This window comes from Desmodus rotundus, chromosome 12 (genome assembly GCF_022682495.2).
Source record: "Desmodus rotundus isolate HL8 chromosome 12, HLdesRot8A.1, whole genome shotgun sequence".
Lineage (NCBI taxonomy): Eukaryota > Metazoa > Chordata > Mammalia > Chiroptera > Phyllostomidae > Desmodus > Desmodus rotundus.
In genome coordinates this window covers 92,650,762-92,670,986 of record NC_071398.1, presented here as the reverse complement: position 1 = coordinate 92,670,986, position 20,225 = coordinate 92,650,762, and the positions used below count along the sequence as shown (strand labels likewise).

Below are 20,225 nucleotides of genomic sequence, written 5' to 3'. Positions count from 1 at the left end.
GCCATTAAATAGCAACAACAATTTCAAGAGTTTTTCTTCTAGACAAATATGCATTTTAAATTCTCTGGGTCATAGGCAAGGGAACAAATAATTAAACTAAGGAAATAGAAAATGTGACACAATACACCCTAGGTCAACTGAGATAATATCAAATAGAGCTTCTCTAGCCACAATAAAATAACATTCACTTATCAACTCTTTTCCCAAGGAATTCAAATAAATAACTTCCTGCATAATATATTAAGAACTGGCATTATTTATTAAGGTTTACTATTTACCAATCATTTTTAACATACACTGCTAACAGTCACATTATTCTATAAAATTAAAGATTAAAAACCTCTATTGATTGAAAAACTGCCCTTTTCTAACATTCAAATTATATATAGTAAAAGAATATGACCAATGTACTCACTGGCTGAAAACAGTTCAAACTAGTTCTCTGATCTCTTTCCGGCCCTAAGTCCACTATCTCAGTTAGGCCCCTTCATTCTTCACCTGGGTTTTTGCCATGGTCTCCTCATTGGTCTCTCAGTCTCTGGCCTTAACACACACCAATCTAATATGTATAAACAGCCAAAGATGATTTTTTGCCTAGAACACAACAACACATGATCACATCCCTGCTGTTTAAAATATTCCGATAATCTTTCCAATGTTCTGAAGTTAAAATCTAAATGCCCTCACATGGCATAAAAAGTTCTCTTGCAGCGATGTTGGCCTTAAGTCTCCTTCCTATTTCTCTTTTGGTGAACACCTGACCTCTTACCTCTTACCCTATACTTTGGACATACTCAGCTTGAGAGTTCCCTAAACCCTATTTTCACAAATACTGTTCCCTCAGCTCCAAGTATTTTCGGCCCATTGTCCCCACCACCACTTTGCCTGGCTAACTCCTACTGCCCCAGATCTCCATTTAGATGTCTCATTCTACTAAATATCATCCACATTAAACTTCATTAAACATCTCATTAAAAGATGCACAGGATACATTGGATTATTGTGCCAAACTTTTCAGCTCCTCCCTGTTACAGACCTGTACATCCATATCCTTGGCCAAAAGAGCCTGCAGTTATCCACCACCAGAATAGGCAAGGTACTGGAGATTTCCCTGCCCCACTGATGGTGGGCGTGGCCATGTGACTTTCTCTAACGGTGTGGGCAGCATGCCAATTTGGAATTGCAGCCTTAACAGGCTTTGCGCGTGTTTGTTCTCACCCCTCTTATTCTTCCTGTTTCCATGAAAAGATTATAAGATGTGCAGAACAGACCTATGAAGTTAGAGCCAAATCCAACTGGACACAGTCAAGCTCAGCCGAGATCAACCAAATCCCAGCTGACCCAGAAACTCATGGGGGTGGGGAGGGGGGATGTTTTAAGCTACTGAGATTTCAGATTATTTGCTACGTAGCACTTTTTTTGGCGGCAATAGCTGATATAATGCATTTCCAATAAAACTGTACTTTTAATTATCCAAAATATATTGTTTTGATTATATGCTAATAGGTTAAAATTCTAAATCAAAAAAATTTTAAACGCAAACTTTAAAATTTCCTATTTCAATTTATATACCTATCTTAGGTGTGGAGAATTATGATATTGTATCTAGGTAGTCAATTAAATACAACATTAGGATAAAATCAATGAGGGAAGTGAAACAGAAATACAAATCCAAAGGATAACAGGAATAATTTACAACTTCCAGCTGTTAACAAAGAGCCTGTTCATGTAAAAACCTATGAGGGTTGTGGTGGCAGGAGAAACTCCCAGCCTCACAGGAGAGTGTGTTGGAGAGATCCACAGGGTCCTAGAACGTATACAAACCCACCCACCGGGGAATTAGACCTGAAGCGCCCAATTTGCTTGTGGGTAGCAGGGGAAGTGACTGAAAGCCAGCTGAGAGGTGAGCAAGTGTCACTGTTTCCTCTCTGACTCCTCCCCCACACACAGTGCCACAACAAAACGTTGTGGGCTGCCCCGCCCTGGTGAACACCTAAGGCTCCTCCTGTATAACTTAACAGGTGCGCTGAGATAAAGAAATATGGCCCAAATGACAGACCAGATCAAAACTCCAAACAGAACTAAGCGATGAGGAGACAGCCAACATATCTGATGCAGAATTCAAAACACTGGTAGTCAGGATGCTCACAGAAACAGTTGAGTTGGTTGAGTATGTCACAACATAGAGGAAAAATGAAGGCTGTGCAAAGTGAAATAAAGAAAAACATACAGGGAACCAACAGTGATGGGAAGGAAACCGGGACTCAAATCAACAATTTGGACCCGAAGGAAGAAATAAACATTCAACCGGAACAGAATGAAGAAAAAAGAATTCAAAAGTATGAGGAGAAGCTTAGGAACCTCTGGGACAACTTTAAACATTCCAACTTACGAATCATAGGGGTGCCAGAAGGAGAAGAGTAAGAGCAGGAAATTGAAAACTTATCTGAAAAAATAATAAAGAACTTCCCCAATCTGGCAAAAGAAATAGACTTCCAGGAAGTCCAGGAAGCTCAGAGAGTCCCAAACAAGTTGGACCCAAGGAAGCACACCTCAAATCACATCATAATTACATTATCCAATATTAAAGATAAGGAGAGAATCTTAAAAGCAGCAAGAGAAAAGGAGACAGTTACCTACAAAGGAGTTCCCATAAGACTGTCAGCTGATTTCTCAAAAGAAACCTTGCAGGCAAGAAGAGGCTGGCAAGAAGTATTCCAAGTCATGAAAGGCAAGGACCTACATCCAAGATTACTCTATTCAGCAAAGCTATCATTTAGAAAAGGAGGGCAGATAAAGTGCTTTCCCAGATAAGGTCAAGTTAAAGGAGTTCATCATCACCAAGCCCTTATTATATGAATTATTAAAGGGACTTATCTAAGAAAAAGATGATGATCAAAACTATGAACAGTAAAATGACAACAAACTCACAACTATCAACAACTGAACCTAAAAAACAAAAACAAACTAAGCAAACAACTAGAACAGGAACAGAACCACAGAAATGGAGATCACATGGAGGGTTATTGGCAGGGAGGGGGAGAACGGGGGAAAAGGCACAGGGAATAAGAAGCATAAATGGTAGGTACAAAATAGGGGGAGGGTAAGAATAGTATGGGAAATGGAGAAGCCAAAGAACTTATATGTATGACCCATGAACATGAAATAAGGGGTAGGGAATGCTGGTGGGAGGGAGGGTGCAGGGCAGAGGGGAAAAAAATGGGACAACTGTAAGAGCATAATCAATAAAATATACTTAAAAAAAACAAAGAGCCTGTTCATGCAATTTTTTAAAATGGATAACGGTAAGTGATAAATCACTGTGGTATTTACATTTCTGAATACATTTTTTAAATGATATAACAGTTTTATTTTAAAATGTCACTGTAATATACAAAATTACATAATTTGCAATGATTTAAACTTTGATGAGTTTTCAGATGTCACCCACAACATATGGAAGAAAGTAGACAGCCATTTTCTTTCTTCTAGTATTCTATGAATTTTAATACATATACAGATACATACAACAACCACGTTTGTAAAAGATAAAGAAATGATACATCTCCCTCATGCTATCCCCCTTATAGTCGCATCCTCTTCTCACCTAGATCTTTTAGAACTTCTTTTAAAAAATATGTGAACAGCCCAGACTGGTGATGCTCCATTGGTTGGGTGTCCTCCCACAGAGTGAAAGGTCACTGGTTTGCTTCCGGTCAGGGCACATGCCTGATTTACCCAGCCCCCAAGCCCCCTCCCCTCTGACAGCTATGAGTCTGTGTTCTGTATCTATGAGTTTAAGGGACTAAAATAGGCCTGATATAATATAACTGGTGGCTGGTTCTATAACTACTGGCCATCTGTGAAGAATCACAGACAATTCTACCAATCTCTTAATAACACACCCCACTTTGGACTACACCTACAGAAGGGCTTTACTGTTGGCTAGATACCATGGGGAGGAGGGATGATAAAAGATACAGAGACTGCTCTCAGGGAGCTGAATGTCTAAATTACAGATCTGGTTGGAGTGAGTTCATTTTACCCTATCATAAAGTACAAGGTGTACTTAGTTATGCCATACCTAAGTACACAGAAATAAAATTCTGTAGGGAGTTCTGTGCAACTTCAAAGAATGAGTCTTCATGTTCATGTTTTAGAAGTTTGCATAATTTATTTTCTTATCTATGAAAAAGAATAAAATCATCAAACCTAACTACCATTGGTTAACTGTTCCTTACTGATTGTTATAATTATTAGATGTCTATTTCCCCAAGAAAAAGAAAAAAATCCCAACAGAGACCACAAATACTAAAACTGTTCAGAGCTAGAGCTCAAAATAATTATTGCATAGTAAAAGCAAGTTAATTCACCTTAGAAGTAATAAATGATAGGTTATCAGTGCTTTCAAAGAACAAAGACAGTAATTAAAAGTTGGTACATGCTACACTTCGGGAGATAGTAACCTCTTAATCAGGTCTGGTCCTAGGGGAGGAAGCAGGCCTCCAAGGGCAGGTACCCTCCTTTCCTGACCTCTTGGGAATCCGTCCTCATCTTTCCCGAGGACTCTGACCCCTAATGATACCCCTACAACTTCCTTGAACACATACACGCACATACAGACTGGCCCAAGTAAGGCTTTTTGTATCTGAAGGGCTGAAGTGACTTTATTTTTGATTGGAGGGTGATAGTAGGGGGAAGAGAATGAATTCCCTTTATTTTAACTATACAGGAGTTAAGGGTATTTACTCTTGTAGGCAAGGTCTCTAGCACGATTGTCTCTAGAACAATTGTGATCTAGAGTCTTAGAATTTAAAGATAATCAATGAAATTTAAAGATAACCTGGTAACTTCCATGAAGAGATTAATGTACAAAAACTAATGTACAAAAAATCCCAACCCCCAATATTATAATAATGTTTATATCTTAATAGGTTATAGTTTAAAAAAACTTCCCCCGAAGAATTTTAGGCATTAACTAGTAGGCACAGAGACACTGCTGGTGTTCCTAAATCATGCCATATTCTACCCCTATTAAGTATACATATAGGATAGCTCTGTTTTAGCTCTGGCCAGAAACGCAAGTGTATCTCTTCTGAAGATACTGAATTAACAGATACTGAATTAACAGGGTCAGACAAATGTCTACCTAGAACATTACGGGGAACTTTGCATTGTAAAATATGGATATAACAAGCCCCATCTGGACATTACAAAACTATTAAAAACTTAAGTTATAAAGAAAATTTAACTTTAAAAACCTGCCCTATGCATTCTTCCAAAATTGTCAACAAATATTTTGAAAGCATGTTCTAGGAAATAGCTGATATAATTAGAGTAACATAGCAACAAATTTTAAAGCTACAAAGGCTTCTGAAATAACATTTGCCTTTGCACAAAACAATATGTGAAGGCAGAGAACCTACAAAGCAACGGAGATTTAAGATATATATCATTAGGTATCATATCGTTAAATATTATTAGATATCAAATTTTTTAATATATCAACTATTCGAATGTCATTGTGATAAATAGGTCTTATCTGGATACTAATTCAGACAAACTGAAAAGGAATAACATCTGAACACTAGCTGAATATGTGACCATATAAAAGTGAAACAAATTTTTTAAAAATCACAATGACATAAACCTTTTTTAAAAAAATTATAAAAGGGAGGAAAAGTTTAACATGTAATGGTAAAGCAACATTTTTATTACAGTTTCCCCTTACTGTATATGTATATTTTCATGTCAAAGTTTATGTAAAGAAAAATAAAATCCCCATTTGTTATATGCTGACCTACGCAGAACCTCCCCTCACTCCTAATAGGTTCTCTTCCTTTATCTCCCTTTGACCCTCCCTCCCCTGCACCACCGGGGAACACATTATTCCGCCGCCCCCCCCCCTCCCGCCGCACCCCCGCTCCTACCTCCTCACCCTGGGTGAGGGAGTAAGCTGACCACCCCCTGCACTTGCGGACACACGATGAACCCAAAGCTTTTCCAGTACTATGGCTTCTCCTTGATACTCCCCACTGAAACCCCCTGCACCCGTTTGTATACCTGAGAGTTAGTTTGAAATATATTATAAACATTCCTTCACTCAGTCCACAATGTCTTCTTAAAACCTAACAACTTTTTTATACCCCTCATTTTTTTTCTATGGGTTATAAGCAAAAAGGAGAAGGTGGGGAAATATAAAAGGCAGACTATCCCCTGACCACTTCTTAGTGCCTTTACCTTTCATTCCCCCCTCTGAAATTTTTTAGAGCACCTTTATTTCAAAAAAGGAGAAAAGACATGAGACGGTGTTTTTGTTTTGTCTTGTTGTTGGGGGGGTCACTTTGTCTGTCAGAGAAAAAATAAACAGGACATTAGAGCAGGCTGACAGACAGATGTTCAACGAGCTCCTTTACCCTCATATTCCCTGGACCTTTTGAACTGGTCTTCGGTCCTGTCCAGTCTCAAAAAGGAAAAGCCACCGCCAGTCCCTTGGAGCTGGTAGAGACCAGATTTCCACTGCCACAAATGTTTCACAATAGTAAAAGCTTAGTAGATATCTGGAGGTTTTTAAAGAATACTAGAACAGACAAGTTTGAGGCTACCTAAAGGAGATAAATTAGCTATTTGAGGAGTGGGGTGGGAGAGGGCAACTATTCTCCTTAAAAGGAAGTACTTAAGGAATAAACATTGAGCTCTTAATTTTAGTCTCCCAGCAGACAGATATCCTAGGAAGTTTTCCTACTGTCTGGCATGCCACTGTCCAATAAATGGGAATGTGAGCTCATGCCCTAGGCAGTAAGACAGAAGGGCTGATGACAGGGAATGATGAAGCAAATTAATAAAGATCACAAGCTAGACAAATTCTTACCGGTCTCTACAATAGGAAGAGGCTGTAAGAAACTGATTAAAGTAAATTATCACTCCTTTTTAACTATAGGCATAAAAGAAATCTTAAAGATCTAAGAGCAACTTTGGGAGATAACAGGCAAATACTTGGGATAGACAAGTGCTATTAAAAAAACAAAAGTAATAAGGTTGTTATTAATAGCAGACAGTTTTAGTTTTAGTGTTGCTACAATTTCTATCCTAAGAAAAATATAAGCAATTGAGCAATTTTTTAGAAGCTCTGATTTTGATGAGCAAACAAACTTACTAGTACATATAGCAATAGGAAAAAAAAAAAAAAAAGCTTTAACACCCGAGCTAGAGAAAGACATAGACTAGTGAAGGGTAGGTTTCTGTTACTAACAGGATTAAAGAACAGGATTAAAAACTCTGTACAAGAGTAAAAAAACAAATGAAATTTATAAGAGGACTGAGCACCGGTTGCAAGCTGGGCTGCTATACTAAGCATCTTGATTATTCCAAAGATGCCCTGAGGTCCAACCCAACCCTTCTGGCTTCTGCCAAAGCAGCACAGAAACAGCCAAGTCAAGTTCCAAGAATAGTCATGACATACCACCCCTTCCAACTACAGCCACCTTCAAGGAGACTGTCGGTCCTCGGAGTATCTTGTCCTGGGACAAAAGACACACATCAGAAGGGCCATCAGTTGTTACCACTGTTTCCTTCTTTATCCACTGCAACCCCAATACACAGAATAAGGAACCCTGAATTTATTAGCAATTCATTCACCTAATTTAATGCCAATTACTTCATGTAATTCATTAGGGCAAGTGAGAATAGGCTACAACTGTCACCTCTTTTCCAAATCTTATAATCAGGGGCTATCTGGAAAACAGTAGGTGCTAAAATCAACTTTTAAAATAATTATATAAGATGGCCCTTTCCTTGCAAAGTTGGGGTAGACTGGTTATACAACTAGTTTAAACATGGCTTTTTGGTCAAGGAATAAGGACTACTCAGAGCTCTCCCCATTCAGTCGCCAGTAGCCAAGGGAAGAATTCCTACTAAAGCTTCTTGTCCGTAATCCATCATGGCCTATTGGGGTATCACGACCTTCTAACGCAATGTCCACAGTACAAGACCCAAGGCTTCCAGCCTCCGTATCATTGTGTGTGCAACACATTCTGGTCTGTGATTAGGCTCTATGCAATTACACTCGTGTATGCACACACAAGTATGTATCATCAGGGGTATAATTACATAGGAAGGAACAAACAAATTTGGGCAATAAAAGGTTCAAGCTCCAACATGCCAAAATTCTAATGACAGTAACAACTGTATTAAAGCTTGTACTGACTTAAGTTCTTACTCATATGTCATCATATTTCAAAATTTCCATTTTGTAATGAAGAATACTCTTCTTTCTTCTTAAATTTGCAGTTATCCTTGATTTCTCTCTGACCTTTTATTCAGGCTTTCATTAAGCATCTAGAGATAATTGTCTCTGTGCAAGGGGTGCTCCACTCTTAGAAATACCTGCTTTCTTATCAGCGTTAAGCATTTCATTATGCTATTCTACATGTGATAGATAACACATATAATGAACGTAATATATTAATTATAATACATTATCCTTATATACCACCAATGTAGAATACTGTATAGCAAAACCTTTTTTGACATAAATTGTGCAAAAAATAAATTTCTTCCCCAGTTATGATTTTTATAGCCAGAGTAAAAATTAATAAAAGTTTATGATATTTCAATGTAGATGTACCTTAAAACATCTGTAATAAACTAACTTTTTAAAGTGGTTCATATCTAACAAACACGAATTAGAAAGTACTTGGAGACTCGAATACACTCGTATCACCAGGCATATAGACAGGGTTCAGACTCCCCCCACTATACAAACTGCCCTTTTAAAAAAAAGAGGAAGACAAAAGAACTGCAAATGTAAACACCATGGTAATTCACTGTAACATCAGTCGTGGAATTTTAGAGATAGGAGAAACTTTGTAGATTATCCAATTCAAGATCCATTCTAAGGATGAGGTAATTGAAATACAAAGAGAGGTTAGGAGACTCATCTAGGCTGGTTTATGTATAACTAAGTACCTGTGGGTAGAATTGTCTCCTAAGAACGAATCCCAGTACATTGCAGATGGGGATGTAAAATGGCACAGCCCCTGCAGAAAACAGTTTGGTGGTTCCTCAAAAAGCTAAATATGGAATATGTGGCTCAGCAATTCCACTCCCAAGTATATACTCAGAAGAATGAAAACAGGGATTCAAACAGATACTTACATGACAATGTTCACTGCATCACTATTCCCAAGAGCCAAGAGGTGGAAACAACCCCAGTGCCCATCAAGTAATGAACAGATAAATAAAATATGGCGTGTGTGTGTTATATGTATCATATATATATATTACATGTAATATATATATATGTGTGTGTGTGTGTGTACACACACACACACAATAGAATAGTATGCAGGCATAAAAAGGAATGAAGTTCTGATACATGCTGCAACACGGTGAACCTTCAAAACATTATGTTGCCCTGACAGGTGTGGCTCAGCAGACTGAGTGCCCACCTGCAAACCGAAAGGTCACTGGTTCAATTCCCAGTCAAGGCACATGCCTGGGTTATGGGCCAGGTCCCCAGTTGGGGGCGTGCAAGAGGCAACCAATGGATGTTTCTCTCGCTCATTGATGTTTCCCTTTCTTTCTCCTCCCTTCCCCTCTCTCTAAAAATAGATAAATAAAATCTAAAAAAAAATAGAAACATTATGTTAAGTGGAATAAAACAGATATAAGAAGACAAATGTTATACGGTTCCACTTACATGAAATATGTAGCACAGACAAATTCAGTGACAGAAGCAGAGTTGAGGTTACCAGGGACTGTAAGGAGGGGGCCAGGGGGAATTATTGCTTACTGGTGACACTACACTGTGAATGTAATTAATGCCCCTAAGTCATGTACTTAAAAATAGTTAAAGTGGCCAATTTTGTTATAAATATTTTATATAACAATGCAAAAAAATTTAAGAATAAGTCCCATAAAAGCTGACCTACTGGAGGCAGGGAGCTCTGATGTGGGAGAGCTGGACTACACTTGGAAAAAAGTGATCACAGATGTCTTCAACACCACACCCTAATTTTAATTTAAAAATTATTTAAATAAATCTAAATAAATTTGGGTTTTCCACAGAATTGCTGTTTATATAGTACATCTTCACAGTACTTAGATCCACGGCAAGAAGAGAGACATTTTTAGCATGCTTACAATTTCCTTGACTATTGTTTCACCTAAATGACTTCACAACTAAAATCAGGAAAAGAGTCAAAACTTATGGTAAAACAATTAAGAAGCTGGAGTCCAAAACGGAAGAACATCTAAAATAATGTCTTCTCATAGGAACAAATAATGTTATCACCCACTGACTAAGTCACTAACTCTAAGGAATACCAAAATGATACAACTTTTGAAGTCAAGGGTATAAAAGAAAAGCAAGAGGGAATGGAAGTGAGGAAACACAAATACATTAATAATACGTCTTAAGCAGAAATAGTTTAATGGGTCACCAATTTAAAATGTGCAAACTCAGATGCACTGATCTAGGAGGATAAGGCTTACATAACCTTGTCCAACTATTTCAATTGCTCAGTCCATTCTTCCACGTGAAGTCTCCAATCCTAATTTTCCTACCCAATACCCCAATCTCATAATAAGCAATCACATTATACTAATCACAACTTATTACATATACTCACTGGAACACTAATTGTTTCACAGATCAAGTATTTCAGCAATTTTCACCTTGGGAAGGAAAGGAATTAATTTTAAAGGCCAGGAATATTCAATATATACTATTTCATAATGTAAACATTCAGAAACAAGAGCAACAGCTACCTTCAAGGCTTGTTGCAATAGAAAGTGCCTATGAAGAGTAGTTCAGGAGCTAGGGGGTGCTAAGGTAAATAAGACATGGTCCCTGCCCCTCAGGAACCTCGCATACTAACGAAAGAAACAAAAAGCAAATCAGCTATTACATACAGAAACGTGGCCTGAATGCTTGGTATCAAGAGCAAGAGTAACTACAGTACTAGTATAGACAAGCAGACAAGGCCTGTTGAAAGAGGATTCTTGACTCGGGTTTTAAACGTCACAAGTTGGCCGTGGAATAAGAGTTAGCATGTTAGTATGTAAATAAGTACAACTGCAATTCTTTCAAAAACATTTCTGGACCACCTACTATGTGCCAGGCACAGACCATGTCTAGAGAACCACATATACAGGTAGTTCAGTCTGGCTGGGGCCGAGAGAGCATGCATGAGACTAGCAGGCACCAGATTCTGAAAGCCTTGGTGGGATGTGCTGGGAAGCAGTTCAGACCTCATTCGTCCTGGGGATAGGTAAGAAACCAGTGAGTGCTGTTAAGGAAGTAACAAGCTCAGAGACGAATACACTCCGACTACGGCTTTCCTACACATTCTCTTTGAGGAGCTGGCATGGAGGCTCCAGAGGGGAGGAAGGGAAAGAGCCGACATGACCCAGGTTTCACAGATAGTGTATGAGGACAAAGAAACATCAGCTGCGAAGGTCTACCCTACGTCTCTATCTTCCTGTTCTGTCACCGGGCTCCACTCCAATGGGGCAGAAAGATTCAGTTCCACCAGGAGATGGAAGAGTGGTAAGAGACAGAAAAGCTTCTCTGACCAGAGTGCCTAAGGGTCATCCACAGAAACTACTCACATTTTAAACAGACTATTACATGAACTAAATAAAACTAGAGTGCATTAAGACATCTGATAGAGTGTTATATTTTATGTTGCATGTATTTTACCAAAATAAAAAAAATCTAAAATCTAAGCATACTGTTTTCCCAATCCAGCAAACATTAAAAATTGTAAATATTAATTCATATTATATGTAATTATAATTCCCTAATTCTTCCTTCACATTTAAAGAATTCTTCAAAGTCTACCCCCTACCACAAACTAAATGTATCAGAACACACACACAAAGCAAGATAATTACTATCATACTGGGGGAGAGAACAGAATCATATCCCAAATGGACATCATCCAATAACCCAACTATCCTTTCCTGGAGACTCGCGATGGTACAAACTGCCACCGTAAAGAATGCACATGGACTTGGGAAGACACATTCTAACAGCACAGCTGTCTGTCCAGGCATGCTGCTGAAAGAATAGTACATTCCTACTTGTCCTGTCCCCCAGCCACCTTAAGCCTCCTTACAAAAGGAAGTTTAAACAAAACGGTCATATTTAAGCCTCTAGTGTGTGTGTGTTTTCAATATAATCAGTTAGGTAATAATAGTAGCAAGGAAGCCCTCTAACATCACCCTTACCCCCACCCCCAAAGACAGTCTCTGAGGATTCCTAAAGAGGAAAATAATTTTATTTGAGAAATATGTATATTTCTCAAAAGTCCTGACTTGGACCTTTTAGGTTCAAAGCAAGGACAAGTCACTAACTTACAGAAAATTAATAAAGTATGGTAGAGGAGTGAGAACTGAGAATGAGAGTAATAGAATCTGAGTCCTAGGTAACCAACTTGCTAGCTTTGTGATCTTGGGGAAACTGTCCAACCTCTCTGAGCTTCAGTTTTTTTATCTATAAAACATAAGTAATGAAACTGAGGCTTAACTAGAGTCAGTGACTTAAAAACATATCTACAAAAAATTGACTTTTTAAAACATCTACACTATATTCAGAATTGAAAAGATAAAATTTACAAATCAAAAAGATAAATAGGATATATATTAATTTAACAATCATTTCCTTAAGTATGCTATTACAAGAAAATTACTGCATTAAAAATTTTAAGAAACAGGAAAGATGTTTCAAAAATAAGAAAATATTAGTGTCTAAATTTTTAAAAATATTTTTGTTTTACTTTTGTTTTTTTTTTTAAACACTTTATGTATTTTTGGAGGGGAAGGGAGAGAGAGAGAGAGAAGGAGAGAAACATCAATGTGTGGTTGCCTCTCGCACGCCCCCTACAGGGGACCCAGCCTGCAACCCAGGCATGTGCCCTGACTGGGAATCAAACCAGAGACCCTTTGGTTTGCAGGCTAGCACTCAATCCAATGAGCCACACCAGCCAGGGAAAATGTCTAAATTCTTAAACCATTAAAACTACTGACTTGAGCCTAATAGTAAGTATGTACTGATGCTAAAAATAACTACTCTTACATTAAATTCGTTTGCTATACAACTAATGATCCTTTTTGGGTTCCAGGAATTTTATTTTTGATTGCTTATTTGTTATTTGTTATTTTTACTGGAAACTACCCAATTTTACTGGAAACTGCTTTCCAGTTAAAATCTCCCAATTGAAGGAGACACAGCTGTTTCTCCTACAGGAAGTTCTCAAAACCTGAATTGCATGTGACTAATCAAGGAACACAATTTGTTACATAAAGTGCTACTGGTTAAAATTCACAATGCACACTGCGTGTGCATCACATTAAAGACACAGATGCTGGTTGCTTAAGGAGTGAGGTATTCTTTCCTTTGCTATTGATAGTTGTGACTTTCCTGCCAATTATTTATTTTAATTTATTGATTTGAGAGAGAGAGGAAAAGAGAGAGACATCAATCTGTTGTTCCACTTCTTCATGCATCATTTGGTTGATTCTTGTAGTGTCCTGACCAGGGATCAAAAGCACGTCCTTGTTGTTTCAGGAGGACACTAACCAACTGAGCTACACGGCCAGGGCCCCCAATTATTTATTTTACAACCAGCTGTCACTATAGCTGGCTATGTTTGCCTGTGATTAGTGTCAAATGCTGCTCAAGAAAGCAATTTCTTTCACAACTCTTCCAAAAACAGCACACTTTGGTCGTAAGCAGCTTTCACTTTTCTTCCACTTTTGGCTGGAATCTCTGTCTATACCAATTTATGTACCAACAGGGTGCTTTAGGGTTCAACACTTCCTGATATTTTAACAGCCTTACTACCCTCAAAGTTTTGAAACTGTAAATATTTTGTTAGGAATTAATAAAGTTCATTTCTACAAATCTGTGAAATTTGGCTTGCTAAATAATAATGTCAACAAGATTTTAAGGTTAAAGTTATTTTAAATGTAAAAGTTAGTTGTAAAGATACTTTCTCTATTTAACTGAACTATTAAGCAAATTAAAATACTACTAAAAGCATCCTTAGCTACTTGTTAAATAGATCAGATGTCCCAACAATTCTTTCCAGCAAAACCATGACAATATACCAGTACTTCCAGTTATCTATACCTCAAAAAACCACTATCTTAATACCCCACGAATCAGATATCCTGCAAAGCCAAACTGGTCCTTCTTATTAAAATTAATAAGGCTCAGAAAATGCAGGCTGTAAAATCTCAAATATTGCTCGTAGCAATATTTTTTTCTGATATACAGTATCTCCTCAGGCAAGAGAGACAAAAGAAAAAATAAACAACTGGGACTACATGAAACTAACAAGTTTCTGCACAGCAAAGGAAACCATCAACAAAATAAAAAGACAACCCACAGAATGCGAGAACACATTCACCAATATATATGATAAGGGGTTAATGTCCAAAATTTATAGAGAACTTATAAAACTCAACACCAAAAACCAAATAATCCAATTTAACAATGGGCAAAGGACCTGAGTAGATACTTCTCCAAAGAGGACATACAGATGCCCTATAAACAGATGAAAAGATGCTCAATCTTTTCATCAGAGAAATGCAAATTAAAATCACAATGAGATACCACCTCACATGGGTCAGAATGGCCTTCATCAATAAATCAACAAGTGCTGGCGAGGGGAAAGGGGAACCCTTTGTGCACCCTTGGGGAGAATGCTGACTGGTGCAGCCATTGTGGAAAGCAATATGGAATTTCCTCAAAAAATTAAAAATGGAACTGCCTTATGACCCAGGAACTACACTTTCGGAAATTTATCTGAAGAAACTGGAACATTAATTCGAAATAAATGTGTCCTATGTTCACAGCAGCATTATTTACAATTGCCAAGATATGGAGCAGCCCGAGTGCCCATTGGCAGATGAGGGGATAAAACAACCATGGGACATTTATACAGTGGAATACTACTCAGCCATAAAAAAGAAGAGACGTTTACCCTTTGCTACAGTATGGATGGACCTGGAGAACATTATGCTCAGTGAAATAAGCCAGTCAGAGAAAGACAAATACCATGTGATTTCGCTCGTATGTGGAATCTAATAAACAATCTGAACTAACAAGCAAAATAGAGACAGACTCATAGACAGCAGGCTGAGAGTTTGGGGACAGGGTGGTTAGGGGGTGGGGGGGATACAGCAAAAACGAAAAATAACTCATGGACATGGACAACAGTGTAGTGATTGCGGGAGGGAGGGGAGTATAAAGGGGTTAAATGGCAATGGAAAAATACAACAAACATTTTAATTAGTAAGCCTCTACAAGCTTTTAAAAGAATATCTTCATTACATTTTGCATGCTTAATTCCTATAAAGAGAACGTCTTTGTATGTATAAGTAAAGCAGTCAAGTTGATTAATCACAAAGCAGCAAGTTAACAACAGAAAAGATAACTCCTGTCTTGGCTAATGTACAACCGACATAGTCAAAAAATTATTATACAGAACATAAGACAACGTAAAAGATCACTTAACCAGAAGTCAGGAAACCAAAGTCCTACTCTTTTCTCCATTGTAGATAGGAGAATTTACCACTGTTTCCATTTCCCCATCTGTAAAACAAGCAGCAGAGGAAGAGGTCCCTCTGAGGTTATTTTCAGCTTAAAAATCTTATGACTCCATGAACCAAACTGAGGCATGGCACATTTCATTTTATCTCAAATAGAAATAAAAATAATTATTACACAAATTGGAGTTACAGGCAGCATTCCTATCTTTGACTAAAAGACAGCAGCTGTAGGAGAAAGACTGTGGCAGAATACAAACCCATGAAAAGGCATGAGAATTTAATAAAACGCATACTACTTTCCCTGGAAAAGTTCCTTCTGGAAATACTTAAACTTTTTTTTTTTTTTGAAAAATTACCTTCTCCACCATCAACTTGACTTTTAAGTACCATTTTGTAAGTCATATTTTAGGAACTCCAGGCAAGTAGATCAAATTAACAGAAATTAAGAGTACAGAAAATATCAATGCTCCTCTACGCTAGAACTAACTAATGGATAAGGGTTTTGGAATTCATTTTCAGAGTTCTTTTTGGGAGAGTGTGTGCGCATGTGTGTGTAACTACGTCAGTCATTTCAATGCCCTCCCTAAACATGACTGGACCCAGCAATTCCTTATTTAAAAATTTTCTTAAATTCTCAATTTGCTAGGTTTTCCCTTTAACTTTCATTCTCTATTCCTCTTCTTCCAACACTGTGCTTCTGAATGCTTCAGTGTCCGTTCTGCTTTTCTGTTGCCCTTACCCATACTTCCATTTTTTATTCAAAATATACCTATTCATTTAGAAGTCCTTTGAGTTCTGAGATCCTCAAATTTCACGTTTATGTCCTATGATGCAACTCCTTTCTACAGTACCAGACACACAAAGTTTTCTTTAGCAAGTTCAGGCATACTGTTCAGTCACTTGAAAGGTTAAATTTCACATTTTGACATTTTTATATTCCATTTACTTTCATTACTAGTGACCTGCTTACTTAAAATCTCCCTAGGAATTTTGACTTTTAAATACTTTTTAGCATAATGATACATGCTAGAGAAAGCAAAACAGTTTCAAATTCAAAATGTCACGTAGTCAAATTGGAGAGGAAAAAATAGCACCTGATATTTAATTCATCAAAACTTTACAGCACAGCTTTTTGGGAAGGACTAAGGAGAAAACTTATTGCATGCTATAATATAACTATAAGAGATATTGGAGTTTCCTTGGGACTATACATATTTCTTCAAGATGCAAGTGATACTTGCAGGGCCTAAAAAACAAACTTAAAACCATTAGAGTTGAACTATAACTCCTAAAGGTACTGTTCAAAAGTACAAATATTCATTATGAGTTCAATTTTATCTTACTCCATTCTTCAACACAAGTCAAAAAATGGTACCCAAATAAAGTTGATAAAGCTCACTGTATCTAGTATAGTGCTGCATATTCTATGGCTGTTTTAGACTCATAACTAGTCTGTTTTCACCCTCGCCCCCAAGAGTTTATTCTCCACAAAGCAGTCAGACTGAACCTTTTAAATCTATGCGACTCCCCCGCCCCCCGCCAATGCAACAAATTCCCATCCTACTCAGAGTAAAATCCCAGTTCCTTATGACATTATATGAGCCTTCTATGAACTGGCCCTCAGCAATCCCCTTTGTCCCACACACAACTTTTACCTTCTTTCTTCTGTATTATCATCTCCCAGCATCCTCCCTCAGAGTCAGTCTTCTCTGGCCCTCTCCACCATTCTGGAAGAATAAATGCCCCTCCTGTGAAAATATGCTGCAGAATCTCGTCCTTGATGATCCTCTCCCTGGAAGGCTTTCCTCCTGAAAGCCACTCGAGTCTCACTCCTTCAGATCATTCAACTCTGATGAGATCTGGCCCTCCCAGAGGCTTTCTTTGACCATCCCATCCCAAACAGCGCCTCCCCTACCCCTGTCCTTTTACCCAGCTTTATTTTTCTCCCAGAACTGACCATCACGTGATACAGTAAATACATAAACGTTTAGAGCCCAGCTCCACCCTCGGCTATGTAGTCTCCATGAAGCCAGGGTGCTTCACTTGTTCACTGCCACCTCCCAGTGCCAACAAGGTGGCTCGTATGCGCACGACAACTATTAAGTAAATGAAAATTTTAAATGTCTGATTCTAGAATCCATGCTGCCAACTTTAATTATTCACAATACCAAAGAAGTCCTTTAAATAATAAATGTTAGAAGAGTATTTTAAACTGGGACTAATGACTGCCTCTAGGGAAGAGAACTAGGTGGCTGAAGGGAGAAAGATATAATGCAATTAAAGATACACCTCTTAAATCTTGAACTATATTAACATGTTAACACTATATTAATGTGTTAACTTATTAATTTTAATAAAATTTAAAAATTCATTTAATAATATTGATGTTTGAAATTACATAAACTTCCCAGTTCAATTCTGCATTTTCAAGAAGTGAAACACTAATGGCAAAAACACTAATGGCAACCTTTATGTTGTTCAGGGATGTTTTAATCAGATCCCTCAGGGCCCTGGCTGGGTGGCTCAGTTGGTTAGAGCGTCATCCTGAAACACCAAAATTGCAGGTTCAATTCGTTGGTTGGAGAATCAACCAAGGAAGCAGAAAAACACCTCGATGTTTCTCTTTTCTCTTCTCTCTCTCTCTCCCCACCATTCCACTCTCTCTCTCAAATCAATTTAAAAAAAATTTTTTTTAAAGATTCCTGCCCTGGGTAGTGTTTCTCAGTGGGTTGAATGTCACCCTGCAAACCAAAAGGTTGCCAGTTCAATTCCCAGTCGGGGCACATGCCTGAGTTGCATGCCAGGTCCCCAGTTAGTGGCAAGTGAGAGGCAACTGATTAATGTTTCTCTTGTACATCAATGTTTCTCTCGCTCCCTTCATGTCTCTCTAAAAATAAATAAAAAAGATTTTATTTTTCTTTTACCTTCTTTCTTCTGTATTATCATCTCCCAGCATCCTCCCTCAGAGTCAGTCTTCTCTGGCCCTCTCCACCATTCTGGAAGAATAAATGCCCCTCCTGTGAAAATATGCTGCAGAATCTCGTCCTTGATGATCCTCTCAGGAATTTCTCAGCACAAGAAGTTATGTGGTCCCTTAACGTTCCCTTACTCTCATATTAACTAGCAATCACCTTGCCACTAGGAAGCTGGAAGCTACATTTGGGAGTTCATTCCTTTCGGGTAAAAGCCATCAAACAGCAGTATAATAATGTCTTTATAACTAATTTTGGGATTGTGTGTTCTCAAACTTTGCCACCAAAGACAGTAGTAACAAAGAATATCCAGGACTTGCTCCAATACATCCAGACCTTGAGCCCTAGCCCTGGGAATGGCATTGGGTGAGAAGAAGGTTGGGAATGGAAAAGTGGGAGCAATTATTTAGTCACTTCCCTTTATCCCTTCTAATCAAAGCTGTTCATTCCCCTATTTAGACTGGAAGTCATTCCCAGTTTTATTGAAAATAGCACTCCTGTCAACTGACATGAGGCCACATGAAGAAGGTCAATTTCAGGAGAGGAAACCCAGAATGGTGACAGTAATGAAACCCTTCCTGGACCCGCACTAGACCTAAGGGCCTTCTCGGTACTTTACACTTGTACTATATCACATAGAATGGAAATTATAAACCCGTAACTTAGAAGTAGTAAGGTGTTATATGAGAGTGTGCATGCTTAATCTTTCTGTATGAAATCACTTTAACGATATATACATATTCCCACATCATTTAAATAATCTCTACTCTTAAGATAAAAAAATCACAAGAGTTGTCCCCTAAAAGTACTAAGAAGCAGTCTGTGTAGTGTTATATGAAAGGTGGTACGATTAATTACTCCCTCTACTGAAATTAGAGAAAAAATTTGATAATGAATTAGAACCTGTCATATAAAAATTAACTTGGACCTACAGAAAAAAAACTATATATAGTCTATCTTTTCTTTTTGTTTCCTTTCTTTAAAAAAAAATGCAAACAAAAAAGTATAAAAACAAAAGAGTAATTTGTGACACTGAGACATTTTGCCTTTCTTCTACAGGCACAAGCTAACAACCCTGAACCAGTCATACTTCATTTACTGACTAGTCATTGTATACAGCAGGGAACTTAACCATACTCAATGGTTAGAGACCTAGTTACAAGCAGTGGTCCACAGGAACACTGGCTCACTCTCTACCACAGACAGAGACTGCTGGTCTTGGGCATGGTCCTCAACCTATCCAGATGCGCAACTGAACGGCCTTCGGTAATCATCCCAACACTCTCTGGCTCTTTCCCCACCTTCCCTAGGGAGACAGAGATAAAACAAAAAGTACAATATAAGGATATCAAATGCAATCCTCCACACAATAAGACAGAGATGTTATCTCTATAATATCCTACAAAACCATCACCCAAAGTCTACTTAAAAGTCTCAGTAATTCTTATACCATCTTTATCCTCAATGGACAAATAAATATACTCGTTCTTATCCCAGGCTGCCTGATTTTCCATTTCAAAATCATGCTGTCATGAGAAGCATGTGATATCACCCATTTGTTGAACTTATAAATAACAGAAATCAGATGAATTGTTGAGTTAAACCTGACAAGTCACTTAAATACCTATGTGCCAGGCGGAGAGGAATGAAATACACACTACACAGAAAACTCATTGTCATATCAAGCCACAA

At 37.9% G+C, this 20,225-nt stretch overlaps 1 protein-coding gene across 6 annotated transcripts in view; it reads right to left on the bottom strand.

Annotated features, from left to right (window-relative positions):
• ABL2 (ABL proto-oncogene 2, non-receptor tyrosine kinase) overlaps positions 1–20,225 on the bottom strand; it is a 96,132-nt gene that overhangs the window by 51,668 nt on the left and 24,239 nt on the right. For 2 of the 6 annotated variants that reach the window (XM_053916054.1, XM_053916057.1), the window contains exons 2-3: positions 18,486–18,557; positions 17,217–17,288 (exon numbers count right to left, since the gene is read on the bottom strand). The exons of the other annotated variants lie outside the window; for them this stretch is intronic. In XM_053916054.1, the coding sequence (XP_053772029.1) occupies positions 17,217–17,288; positions 18,486–18,557 (144 nt within the window). The remainder of the gene's footprint in view (positions 1–17,216; positions 17,289–18,485; positions 18,558–20,225) is intronic. 6 annotated transcript variants of the gene reach the window in all.